General features: G+C 46.1%; 2 protein-coding genes across 4 annotated transcripts; one reads left to right on the top strand and one right to left on the bottom strand.

Annotated features, from left to right (window-relative positions):
- The first annotated feature begins 203 nt into the window (after nucleotides 1-203).
- On the top strand, nucleotides 204-11,469 carry ift74 (intraflagellar transport 74). Its single transcript, XM_040167699.2, has 20 exons — nucleotides 204-733; nucleotides 1,395-1,528; nucleotides 2,371-2,512; nucleotides 2,624-2,672; nucleotides 2,810-2,908; nucleotides 3,021-3,081; nucleotides 3,341-3,400; nucleotides 3,517-3,578; nucleotides 7,455-7,593; nucleotides 7,816-7,878; nucleotides 8,447-8,590; nucleotides 8,772-8,812; nucleotides 9,062-9,141; nucleotides 9,487-9,540; nucleotides 9,827-9,924; nucleotides 10,077-10,203; nucleotides 10,297-10,460; nucleotides 10,610-10,735; nucleotides 10,926-10,986; nucleotides 11,076-11,469. Exons 2-20 carry the CDS (start codon nucleotides 1,400-1,402, stop codon nucleotides 11,189-11,191), a joined length of 1,815 nt encoding a protein of 604 aa, XP_040023633.2. The 5' UTR covers nucleotides 204-733; nucleotides 1,395-1,399; the 3' UTR covers nucleotides 11,192-11,469.
- Nucleotides 3,728-7,290, bottom strand: LOC120811937 (leucine-rich repeat-containing protein 19). Of its 3 annotated transcripts, none has more exons than XM_040167701.2 (6): nucleotides 6,397-7,290; nucleotides 6,077-6,324; nucleotides 5,828-5,939; nucleotides 5,645-5,732; nucleotides 5,026-5,226; nucleotides 3,728-4,914 (listed from the first exon to the last, which is right to left on the bottom strand). In XM_040167701.2, the coding sequence occupies exons 1-6, from the start codon at nucleotides 6,496-6,498 to the stop codon at nucleotides 4,610-4,612; spliced, it is 1,056 nt and encodes a 351-aa protein (XP_040023635.2). In that variant the 5' UTR covers nucleotides 6,499-7,290; the 3' UTR covers nucleotides 3,728-4,609. The 3 variants fall into 3 exon arrangements, with proteins under 3 accessions (XP_040023635.2, XP_040023634.2, XP_077953160.1); XM_040167700.2 differs by having other exon boundaries at nucleotides 6,077-6,327; nucleotides 6,397-6,635; XM_078097034.1 differs by having other exon boundaries at nucleotides 4,081-4,914; nucleotides 6,077-6,644.
- Nucleotides 11,470-12,106: the final 637 nt, after the last annotated feature.

Genomic DNA, 12,106 nt, shown 5'->3' with positions numbered 1-12,106 from the left:
GACACTTACCGTTTACCAGGTGACATCAGTTTGAAGGCTTAGGTGGGACATTGGGATTGAGCATTCACCTGGAGCCTGGGTATGTAATAACATATATTTTTATCAAACACAGCAGCCATCTTCAGGACGACACGTTCCTCCCTCCAGCAGAAACCGCAATAGTCGTCACTTTCTGTAACCATGTGAACTTATCAGCATCTTTCTGGAGAGGCATACATAGATGAATAAAACCCTCCGGCTATATTTTGCTGCAACTGCCATGTCAAATTCCTTGTATGTCTAACATATTTTGGCATGAAAATGTTCCTGATTCCTGCTGGCATTTCCTTTTTTCAGTAAATCCTTTGTTGTCTTCAACTTTTTTTTACAACCTCCTTTGTTTTGACTAGACAAGTATCCTAAAACTTTATAGTTTTAAAACACTATAATTGCTCCACCTGTCATTATCATATCGGTCTGCCTGTAGTTCCCCTGCTGGACGTTTTGGGGCAGCAGCGCACTTTACCACGAGCTGTCAGCCTGCTTTCATTGCGAAGAAGATCGTTACCGTGGTAACGTCAATATCATCTCGGGGCTTTCTAGCTAACGTTAGTTAGCGTTTTGACTTTAACCGTCAGATTACATTTTCCCAATTTTCCTACGTAAAGTTGCCAACGAAAAAGCCTCTTCCGGGTGGACATCTAGAAAGACGCTATCGTGGAAGAAAAACGACCAAGAAGGAGTTCAGTTTAAGGTATGAAACGCTTATTCGCTCACGTATGCTATTCCGTGGCTACGAGCTAACGGTAGCTTAGCTTTGACTAATGTTAATGGTTAGCGTGCACCTACGTTTAGCTCTAACGTTAGTTCACGGTGCAATATTCTGTACATATAACAAACTTTTCCGTAACAGTAGCGTCAATGAGCTAACGCCACGCCGTTAATTATCGAACCGACATGAAGTCAATAGCGTCACACTGCAGTCACAACCAGCAGCACCGCGGCTGACGTCACTTCTAATGCTCACCGAGCCAGCACTTGTTCTTTGGATGTGTGTGTTTTAACGTAGAGCGCGTTAGATACTTTCAAAGAAAACAAAAATATAACGTTACTAGATAGCATCCCATTGACAGACCTCACTAAGCTTGTCTTATTTCCCATCGCTGGTGCATTTTTCTGTTTGACGGTTTTTGTTTTCACAACTTTTTATACATAGTGCCAGGGACGTGCAGGACAATATGGTGCACCCATAAAAGCAGAGCGGTCTCCCCGGATGCAAAGTGAACAACTTCCTGCCATATAAAAACATGACCCAATGTGAAACATGGGTCATCTCACCGAGCAACGTCACAAACATCAGCAACACATATCTGATCTGTTACTGTTAACTGTATATATGCGTGGACTGGATTTAGGCATCATGGCGAGTCAGCGCCCCCCCTCCGGCATTGGCCGCCCATTGAGCCGCAGTGGATCTGTGGTCCCGGGCCCCGGAAGACCCCCAACCGCCATTCGACCTCCTCCTACAGCCATCCGTGTCGCCACTGGGGTAAGTCAGCTACAGCTTTGACATGCAAGTGCTGTTTGTGCGAGTATAGTGAGAACTTATATGAAGCCACAGGACCAGACGAACTACACGAGGAAATGTGTAAAAGGCCCAAATGCAGTGCCCTGGCCTCTAATGCATGTAATGAGTCTTAGCTCGCTGAGCACAAAACAATAAGTTCATTTTAACAAAGTGGATATGATTTTATCATTTGTGTAAAACTCGAGGAAATGAATATCCATAGTGGGTAACCAGGACCACCCCCCCCCCCCCCCTACAATAAATCCCACCTTTACGCTGTCTGTTTGTTTGTTTGATTGTGTGATTAAATCGCTGCATTATTGTTTAGTTAGGCTCATTTAACTACATTATTCTATTTTTGTATATATTTTTATATTTTGTACTATTGCTTTCCCTGTAAACGCTGTTCTAGAAAGAAATGTCCCACTTGCAGGATTAATAAAATATCCAAGGCATCAATCTAGATATTTATATATTTATCTTTTTGTCAAACAGATTTTTTTAAATAGTTATTTGGATGAACTTTTTTTACTTTTTAATCATTGCCTACAAAATCATTATACGGGTGGAGTTCTGTATGGTTTCATGTATAGTACATTACATTAACCTTTGCACACCACAAACGAGCAGCTTCATTCTCCTCTTTTGCACAACAATATCCAGTGATTACATGGTCACATTCATCAATTTTTCAATGTTCATCAACGTGGAACTCCGCATCTCAATTATGACTGGCTGACTTTTTAAAAGCTCTCTGCTGTGACTTTGGAGAGGACGCCATTTGTAACTTTTAACACTAGCTTTCTTTGTCAATCTCCATCCAGATGGTTCCGGGTACAAGCGGTCATCCTGGTATGAGGGGCGGCATCCCAATGGCCACCCCTGGAGTTCTCTCAGCACAGATCAAAGTGACTGACAGGCCTGTCACCCAACAAGGGCTCAGCGGCATGAAGACTGGCGTGAAAGGTTAGTGGGAAGTGATGTCGGCTGGCTCTTTTCTTAAAAGATAGATTTGTATTTTTATGGTTTTATGTGAGGGCAGCCTTTGAGCCAACCTTCCTCTTTCCACCCCCCCAGGACCTCAGAGACAGATTCTGGATAAGTCGTACTACTTGGGCCTTCTTAGGTAACACATGCTGCTATTACTTCCTTACACTATGCTGCGAGTGCTTCCAGCAGGGCAGCATAGTTACAGCCTGCCGGCACACCCGCGTCCATTTTACCATTTCAAAGTGCATGTTTTTGTTGTTGTTGTGCTGCCAGGAGTAAGATCAATGAGTTAACCACAGAAACCAGTAAGCTGCTCAAAGAGATTGACAACTTCAATCAGGAGAATTCTGTGTATCTCTCCTACGAGAGGAGGTAAGTGGATTTTATTCGGATCTACTTCATTCCACAGATCACACAATGCACACATTCGCACTACAGCGTGAAACCAAACGTACGCAAACTAACAGCTCGTTTCCCCCTTTAGGGCTGAAGGTCTGGCTTTAGAGATCAAGGATCTTCAAGGCCAGCTGGCTGACTACAACATGGTAAATGTCTGTGAAGTAGGAAGGTCTCAGCCAGTGTCTCTGATCCTTTTCAGTAGCTCATACATCCCCGATATGCGGGTCAATAATGGTAAATGCTTGTTTATAGTTGTTAAGTTAGTGTGTATGTCAAAGAAACATCGTTTGAATATGAGCTGTGTACTTTGATTTTCTTATTTAGTAAAAGTTTACGCTGCTTATTTCAACAAACCCCATCGATATGTTGCTTCATTGTTTCAACATCTTGTGTTTGTGTTTACAGCTGGTGGACAAGCTCAACACCAACACAGAGATGGAGGAAATGATCAACGACTACAACGCTGTGAGTACACCACCTAGGCGACATGCTAACGACAAAGCCAAAAGACTTTTCCTTGTTTTTACACCTAATGAGAGTTCCGTTCCTTCCTTTGGTCTTCCTCCCTCTCTGCCCCCCAGATCAAAGCCCACAATGACAGCGAGGCCAAAAGCATCGACAGCATCTTCACTGAGAGGAGGGAGTAAGTATTCTGGTAGATGATGTCATCGCACAGTGTTCTCAACAACACTTCATTCCCATCCAAACCGCTTAATAGGAATAGTCTTTGTGGACGCACGTCTTATTATTGAAATCAGCTGAAAGCGTAGAAAAGGCTCTTAGGTAGTTTCATTCTTGTCGTGGATGATTTATTGATGACATGTAGTTGATCTACAGAAGGTTGCACCACTCAGCCAATCAGGACACGGTAATCTTGAGTGGCTTTGAGTCACATTGCACAAACAAACAAAGGGAAAGAATCGCTGGCTTTTATCCTCGTAAACCTCCTTCTGAAGAGTGGAGCTGAGGCCCACAGCATCATGTCAGTCAGAGTATGGCCCTTGCATGTATTTATCAGTCACGCATTAGACTTGTTAAGCTTAGTTCGTCCTGGCCTGCGTGACGCCTGGTGGTGCATCTTCAACCCTTTGTAACTGCATCATGAAGCAAATAGTTAGAGAAGGTCAATTGATTTGAAAAGGCTCTTTAAACTGGGTTAGAAGCATATTTATTTATTCTGTGTTTCTTTCAAAGACATGTGATTCTTGCCTTGCTGCTTTTCAGGGATGAATGAAGGCTGTAAAGTAGAGCATGAATACGAGATGTGACAGATATTTGGGGGAACTCTTTCTGCTGGTGACTCCTTGTTTGTTTCTGTGAGCTACACTCGTTGTTCACTTTGTCTCTTGGCATACCGATGCAGCTCCTAGAGCGTAAACGCCTCCGTTGCTCGGAGACCCGTGTTGCCGAGTGACATTGTAAACAAAGCTTTGGTTGAGCAGAGCTACAATGTGATGGTTTCAGTAGAAAAAGCACAACACTTTTTACCAGTAGGAGCCACAGGCCCACGTTTCAGTGTCCCTCAGATCAATATTTAAATCGTACACTGAACCTATTCCATCTATAAAAAATCTCATTCTGGGTTTGTGTGTCTTGGGATGGTTGCGTCCTCGTCTGGTTCACCAGCTGCCGTCTTCCTCTCCGCGGCTCTGCCGAAGTCTCCTCTCATGCAGGTCACTCTTCGCGCTTGATGTATGGATCCTCAAAATACCCATCCTCCTCCTCCTCCTCCATCTCCATCTGCCCGTCCTCGTGTTGGAAGGTGAATGTCTGGCGGTTCAGGTGTCTCTCTGTCTCTGAGAAGACGGTTGGCACAGCGTCGTCCTCCTCTTGGTGCAGCCGGCGATGGCGGTAGTTGTGGAAGAGCTTGTACAAGGAGGGCCCCTTTACGGCACACACAATGAGCACGGAGGTGCTCAGTGCCAGCGCCGCAACGCATGCCGCGAACTTCCACGTGTTGCCGAGCACGGGGGTCTGGACTAGTGGGGTGTGTAGGGAGGAGACGGGGAAGGGAGACCAGTCGTTATGCTGCGTTTGGACAGAAGGACAGAAGGACCATCGGCCTGGTGACCCGCCTCTCTCTGACGTACCTTTGTCGGTGTTGTGTGTCTGGCTCGACGTCCATGTGGTCTGCGGCGTAGTGGACGAGGCCAGGGACTTCTGAGAGTTGACGGGTTTCTCCGGCTCCGTATCCCGGACGGATCGCGGTGCCGGGTAACACGCAGCGGCAGCCTGCAGGAGATCTCTTCCAGCCTGCTTTTCTGGGGAGGCGCAGGTGGTCTGTGTCCCCCCTGTAGAGTCACACAGATCACACAAGACCTTATTGCCAACTGGCATCAGTGATACATCCGTTTGAATAAGCACCCCGACCACTGCAGTTTTCTCATTGCGTTCCTGACATTGAATATAAAACGAGAGGCCCCTCGTATACTGGCATCTTCTAAGGAGCTGACCCACATTTAAAGAACCCCCACTAATACTGGTGGAATAGGTGTCAATAGAGATGTCGTGTGGACGCAGCTAAAGTCTGATTTAAAATGCTGTAAGATGAACATAAGGTACAATGTGTTGTGTCACATTGATTGTAATTCATGTTCTACATTGGATCAGTGAGAGGAGGTGATCACTGTTCTCAGATCAGAGTGGCTGAGGGTCACGTGCCAGTTGTAATCCTAAAAACCTCTAAAACTGCCTAATGGATTTGTTTACCGACGGTCAGTCCGGCTGCTTGGACCTCTCCGATGCCGCTCAGCAGCACGCAGGAGCAGTTCCAGGGGTTTCCTTGTAGTTTCAGCACCTAATAACACCAGGACATTCAGTTGAATGGACTAACACTTACTGCTTGGCTCCCGAATATATAATCTAATAATGTATTGACTCCGGGGGGTTTACCTGCAGATTAGTGAGCGGCCTGAACAGCTGCGGATGGACACCCGTCAGCAGGTTGTGGGACAGGTCCAGCTCGGTCAGGGCAGCGAGGCCAGAGAAAGAGTCTGGGTGCAGGCTGCAGAGACACCCGGTGGAGGCATCAGTGTTCGTGCAGTAGTTACTGAAGCAGGACCGCTGCCCCACTCATACATGCTAACAACCTTTACAGCGCCTTGAAGACGTCTGTGAAGTCCTGTTTGCTCTTGGGTTTACCTGCTGATTCTGTTCCTGGACAGAGTCAGCACTCTGAGGCGTGGCGCCACAGAGAAGTACCGGCCTGGTATGCGGCTCACCAGGTTCCCGTCCAGATGGAGCTCGACCAGTCTGGGATAACTAGCCAGAGCCAGTCTGTCGCTCCCACTCAGGGTAATCCGGCTCGCCTCGATCACCAGTTCAGTAACGGAGGAGCCGCGACTACCGGCAGGAATGACGTGCAGCCGCTGGCTGGTCAGGTTACGAACCTGCTGATCACAACAGATGAGTAAATGACAGCTAGACACTAAACATGATGGAAAGAAAAGGAAATGTCCTACCAGAGCGTCGTCCTCCACCACCTGAGCATTAGTTCCTAAGATGGTCGTTGCTGCCACTGAAGTCCACCACAGCAGCAGAACAGGTTGCCCCCACCCGCCCATTATGCCGACAAATCAAACCATTTGCTTTGTTTGTTGGATTCAATTTAAAGTGGCCAAAACGGGGATAAGACCTCTGTGTCGTCCTCTCCTCTGCTGTACTGCTACGTGTATTCTGTCTCTCCGCCTCAGTTACTCACCGGTTCGCCGCCGCGACCTTTGTTCCCTGTTGTAAAGCTGAACGCTGACACGCAGTTTCTGTCCGACTGAAGTGCTGCCTCTTTTCCTCATGCTCCCTACCTTGGTTAGAAGTAAACACTTAGGCCTTGTTCACCATATAGTAATGTTTATAATACAGTCAATGAATGAATATGATTCCTGGTAATTGTTTTTGATGAATTTCAAAGTTTTTGAACTGTGGCGGGACCCATGAAATAGTTTTTTATTACATTCTTTCCGCGTGAGTCCTGGGATACTGAAGTAAAGAAACTCAGCGTCTCAGTCTGCAGGAAGACTGCAGCATCGCTTATAAAGGGCAGAACACAGGCCAGGTGTCGGCACAAAGACATCTGCTCCCCCATTCGTCTCCGTCCTCGTCTCAAGGAAGAGACATCTAATCAACACCGATGAGCTAATGACCCCCCCCGACGTCTGACCTTTAGTCGTCTTATTTAAAACACGGTGTCCTAAAACGCGAGTCTTTTCTGAGGTGAATTGAAAGCGTCTAAACACACAGAAGTCTAACATTACAAACAAGATAATAAGTCATATTGTAAAATGACTAACGTGTGCATTGAAAGTAAGAATGAGGGAATCAAGGAAAGGACCCTCTCCTCAAGGGTAAAGGAAACAAGGACAACAGAAAGGAAGCAGTGCCGCCTGGCACCTCTCCCTTCCTTCTCATGTGATCTTTATTCTTACTCTCGCCTGCTGTGGGCGTGAATGTGGCCAAGGACCTTTTAACCATGACCCCCCTCCCTGCCCCCCCCCCCCGTCCTTCCACCATGTCTGTTACGCAGAAGAGAGGAGGCCATCCGGGCGATGGAAGAAGAGATCAGGAGGGAAAGGCGGGTCGCTGATGAGGTCGTACAAGCGATGCCGGCTGCAAAGCAAGAGAAGTATTTCACCATGACAACAGCCAATGAGGAACTGCTGCAGGTATTGATGTGGGCTCCGCTCACTGCTGTCACGTCACTGCTCTTTCCTCATCAAATAGACTGTATTGTGCTGCAGCATTAAAGCGTTGGTTGGTGTCTGTGTGATGCATCAAAGCGCTCGTGGTAGTAGAAGCAAGTCTACATGGTACTAATGTGATAAGTGATTCGTATCTCATATGTACTTGGTGCCCGTCTTCATCTGCTCCTTGCTGTGTTGCTGCAGGAGCTGACGGTTCTCCAGGAGGAGCTGGACATCCTGATGACCAGGAAGGAGGACTACGACGCTGTGAGTTGGGTTATAGAGATGGGGGGCTGATGGAGGCAGGCTCAGTGCGTGGAGTGTTTCCACCGGGGTCACGAAGAATCAAATTCATACCTGTTGTACAGGTTGCCGTATATAACAATCATCCCTAATAATGAGATTTATTAATAATGGAATAAAAGCTGGAACTGGACCCTAGAGTTAACAAAAAATAATTCAAGTCCATATGAATTTGACCACAGTGATGTCACTGACCATGGCAGACAAAAGAAAGGAGAGATATTTAAGGCCACAGTCCTTTTCTTTAAGGAAGCCTAATCGGCATTTAAAGGAGCAGTGTGTCGGGTCTATTAGTGTGTGATCGACTGAAACTAGGGGTGATTTAGTTTCCGTGGCCTTAGAATGAACACTGTGGCTCCAGAGGGATCTCTGCATTCGTTGGTCATTCAGTATTTGATAAAGTTAGTTTGCTTGTGTTGGTAGTTTTATGTAGTCGTGGCGATGACTGTAGGGGAGAACAGTCCACTTAACCGTTTCCCGTCAGCAGGAGCAGCAGAATGCATAACGCTACCTGGCATTCTCCCGTGTGCAGGAGCTGGCCCACTCACACATAAAGCAGGAAGTCGTTCGGCTCCATGAGACTCTGTCGGCGCTGGAGGCCAAGCGAGACGCCATGGAGGCCGAGCACAAGAGCCGGGGCTCCCCACAGGACGAGAGGGAGCAGTTATTCAAACAGGTGACGTTTTAGCTGCTGCATTAAACAAGTCTTCAAACGAGTCTACAACGTTACAGGCAACATTCCACTTTGATATTACAGGCTGAGAAGGCACAAGCGCCCAATGGAGTTGTTTCATGTATTTCATGTGTGAGATCTCAACCGGGCCGACATTACGCTGGACTCATATCTATGTTTACAGGTGAAGGAAGACAACCAGGAAATCGCTAGCATGGAGAGACAGTACGTACCCTTTGTTGTTAAACTAAAACTCTATTTTTTTCTTTTTAGATTTTATTTTAAAAGTCCATTGAAATTGAAATCTTACTTTAAGTAGAAGTAATGAACCCTAATGAAGTTATTTTTCTATAAATGACTCCTTAAGTCAAATGAACTTTCATATTCATAAAACCTCATTGACTCATTAATATAATTCCATTCTCCCTGTGACCTTTGACCTCACAGTAAACTGTTTTGCTTCTGTGTGTTGAGGCTCACAGAGATCAGGGACAGGATGGGACAGATCACAGGGGACATCCGGCAGCTGGAGCAGGACTCGGAGGACGCTCAGGGTAACGGCGTCTTCGTCATACATGCCTTTAAAAGCACATCTGTCATCCCATGTTCATTGGCAATCACTTTTCTTTTATTTTTGTATCTTTATAAACATAAAGAGAAAGACATACCTGCACATTTGGGTATTTGAGACACTAAAACCATTTAGGTTTGAGATTTCTGCCTTTAAATTGTGTCCCGTTGAAAATATTTCTCAATTATCACAATTGCTGTAATAAACTTATTGTCATTCAAATAGTTCATTAATTATACAGTCTTACACAGTGCCATTGATAATTGTATTGAATCATTGTGTTATTGCTTGCTTACTATTGTGACAGCTTTTTGAATCTGTCCATCAGGGGAGTGCCAGCAGAAATACAAAGAGCTGAAGAGGAAAGAGGAGGAAATTGACCGTAAGTTGAATTGTAACATTTACATGAGCAAACCTAAGAAGAAGAAGGATCTACTGCATATTAAATTCAAAACAGTATCATGTTATAACACTATAATATTATGTAATATGAGATAAATAACAGACTTTGCAGTGTAGTTTTGTAAATGACCACCAGGTGGCACACTCAGCATTCTGGATGATCACGTTCTCTCCTGCTGCAGGAGCATGAATGCGTCGGCAGTTTGTTTGAATAGACTCATCAGCCAGTACTAATACGTGGCTCCGTGGCTTCCTGCACCTTCCAGGGTACCTGCAGTCGTTCGAGGAGTCCAGGGCTCACGAGCAGGACAGGATGACTCAGAGTCAGGAGGACATCGTCTCCCTCCTGGAGCACTGCAGCAGAGTGAGGGGGAAGAACACCAGAGGAGGGGGAGTGATAGTAAGGGGACACAGAGTAGACTAAGTGTGTGTGTGTGTGTGTGTGTGTGTGTGTGTGTGTGTGTGTGTGTGTGTGTGTGTGTGTGTGTGTGTGTGTGTGTGTGTGTGTGTTTGTAGAACATGCTGCGGCTCCAGCAGGTGAATTCAGTGACAGCCAGTGAGCTGAGGGACATGCAGGAGGTGCTGGTCAGCAAGGAGACGGAGGTGGTCCAATCAAAGAGCACGGCCAAAGGCCTGACCACTGGTGAGTCTCACACACACACACACACACACACTTATACCACCTTTTAATGAGCCTCACATGCAAACCCCCCTACCCCCCCCCCTCCCCACCCAGAGTCCCAGCGTCTTCAGCTGGACCTGGAGAAGGTGCAGCAGCTGGAGGGGAAGATCACAGGTGAGCTCAGCACCCTGAAGGAGCGCGTCACGGCCATGGAGGCGGAGCTGGTGACCTACCGGGACCTGGACGCCCTGAGACACACGGCCGAGCAGAAGAAAAGGGTAACGAGAGCAGCGCAACGTCACCGCATGCATCCGTGTGCCACATAACAGATGCCAGTGTGGATCATCTAAACAGTGGTGATTCATTCAAACCAGCGGGCCGCGTTGTGCTCAGGACGTCCTACCAAATGTGCTCTCCTCTGCTGCAGAGACTGCAGGAGGACCGTGTCCTGCTGACTCGCCGTCGGGACTCGCTGAGACAGCTGCTGGAGGAGAAGAACCAGAAATACGAAGCTCTGAAGGCCGCGCTGCAGGAGAACGAGACGCACGCTCAGGTCCCAGCTGCTTACACGCACGCCGCTGCTTAGTGCAGGACGTTGACTTTTCATGATTTAATATGGTTTTGATTTTAACATGAAGTATAATGAAATAAAAAAATAGATGACGAGTGAGTCAAATTATACTTTTGATTTAAAAAGCAAGCATGTTTTTATTTGCTGACTTGTCTCTGTGCTTCTCTTCCAGCTGACTAACCTCGAGAGGAAGTGGCAACACTTGGAGCAGAACAACTTTGTAATGAAAGAGTGTATCCTTCTGAAATGAAACATCCCAGATGTGATGTGCGGCTGCTCCCTGTTGGTTACAGCATTTTTTCCCCCTTAACCTGTGGATCAGTCATCGCCTCCAAGTCTCAGGAGAGTGACTTTGCCTCCGTGGCCAAGAACGTCTCCCAACAAGTGGCGGAGTACAACAAGAGTCTTATAGACGTCCTGCAGAACAACAGGAGCTAAACTCACAGCAACGACCCAACGCTCAGTTAACGTCATTAAAAGGTCACTTTTTGTATGTAAACGTGTAGGACGTATCTTTAGTGCCGGTTATTTGAATGCAGTTTGTCATGCGACGTGTTGAGAGTCCGAAGCGCTTTGTACTGGACGGACAGACAGACACCGTCTCCTGTGACCCTGTTGTCCAACAGTAGGTGTAGCTGCTCGTCATTCTTCATACTACGTATGTTTAATGGACCAGGTTTTGGGGAATAAATAAAGTCTTCCTGTCACATGTTCAAGCAGTGTGATTGCCTTTATGAGAGACCACGTTATATTAAGCTTATACCTTCAGACACTACGTTGAATTAAAAATGAAAAGAAACTAATATAAGCATTAACAGTATTCATTTATAGTGAGTGACTTAATGCACAACTCAGAAAGCCACGACTAATGTAAAATGTGTACGCTGATGCTCTGTGGTCACACCGGCCGTCCTTGGATACGAACACGTCCCCTACGCCGTCCTACTGAAGCACATCTCCTGTCCAAAGATGACTTCTTCCTGTGAGGAGGGTCTGATGTGTCCAGGAAGTCAAGCGAGAAGCATCATTTAAAATGTTCTTATTTATTTATTCATACTTCTCTACATGATTATTTGTTTTTGCCCAGTGCACACAAGCATGGCTGCACTGCTTCAACCACGCGTTCATCTGTTCAAGTTATCCTTAGTTTAATACGTAGAGTACAACCTTGCGTAGACAACCGCCTTTGACACGTTGCAGTATATATGTATGTGTATATATATATATATATATATATATATATATATATATATATATATATATATATATATATACAGGTTATATATATTCCTGAAGACGGAAGTTCACTTTGGAAAGACCGTATGCATGGAACAGACAATGAGGGTATTCAAC

Source organism: Gasterosteus aculeatus, chromosome 21 (genome assembly GCF_964276395.1).
Source record: "Gasterosteus aculeatus chromosome 21, fGasAcu3.hap1.1, whole genome shotgun sequence".
NCBI classification, from domain to species: Eukaryota; Metazoa; Chordata; class Actinopteri; order Perciformes; family Gasterosteidae; genus Gasterosteus; species Gasterosteus aculeatus.
This window is presented reverse-complemented; position numbering and strand designations above follow the sequence as displayed.

Coding starts and splice junctions, on each gene's coding strand:
- ift74 (XM_040167699.2), top strand. CDS start 1,400: ATGGCGAGTCAGCGCCCCCCCTCCGGCATTGGCCGCCCATTGAGCCGC. Junction 10,736..10,925: donor AGAACGAGACGCACGCTCAG/GTCCCAGCTGCT, acceptor CTTCTCTTCCAG/CTGACTAACCTCGAGAGGAA. Junction 10,987..11,075: donor CAACTTTGTAATGAAAGAGT/GTATCCTTCTGA, acceptor CCTGTGGATCAG/TCATCGCCTCCAAGTCTCAG.
- LOC120811937 (XM_078097034.1), bottom strand. CDS start 6,498: ATGGGCGGGTGGGGGCAACCTGTTCTGCTGCTGTGGTGGACTTCAGTG. Junction 5,940..6,076: donor TCCAGGAACAGAATCAGCAG/GTAAACCCAAGA, acceptor GTGTCTCTGCAG/CCTGCACCCAGACTCTTTCT. Junction 5,227..5,644: donor AGCAGCCGGACTGACCGTCG/GTAAACAAATCC, acceptor GTGACTCTACAG/GGGGGACACAGACCACCTGC.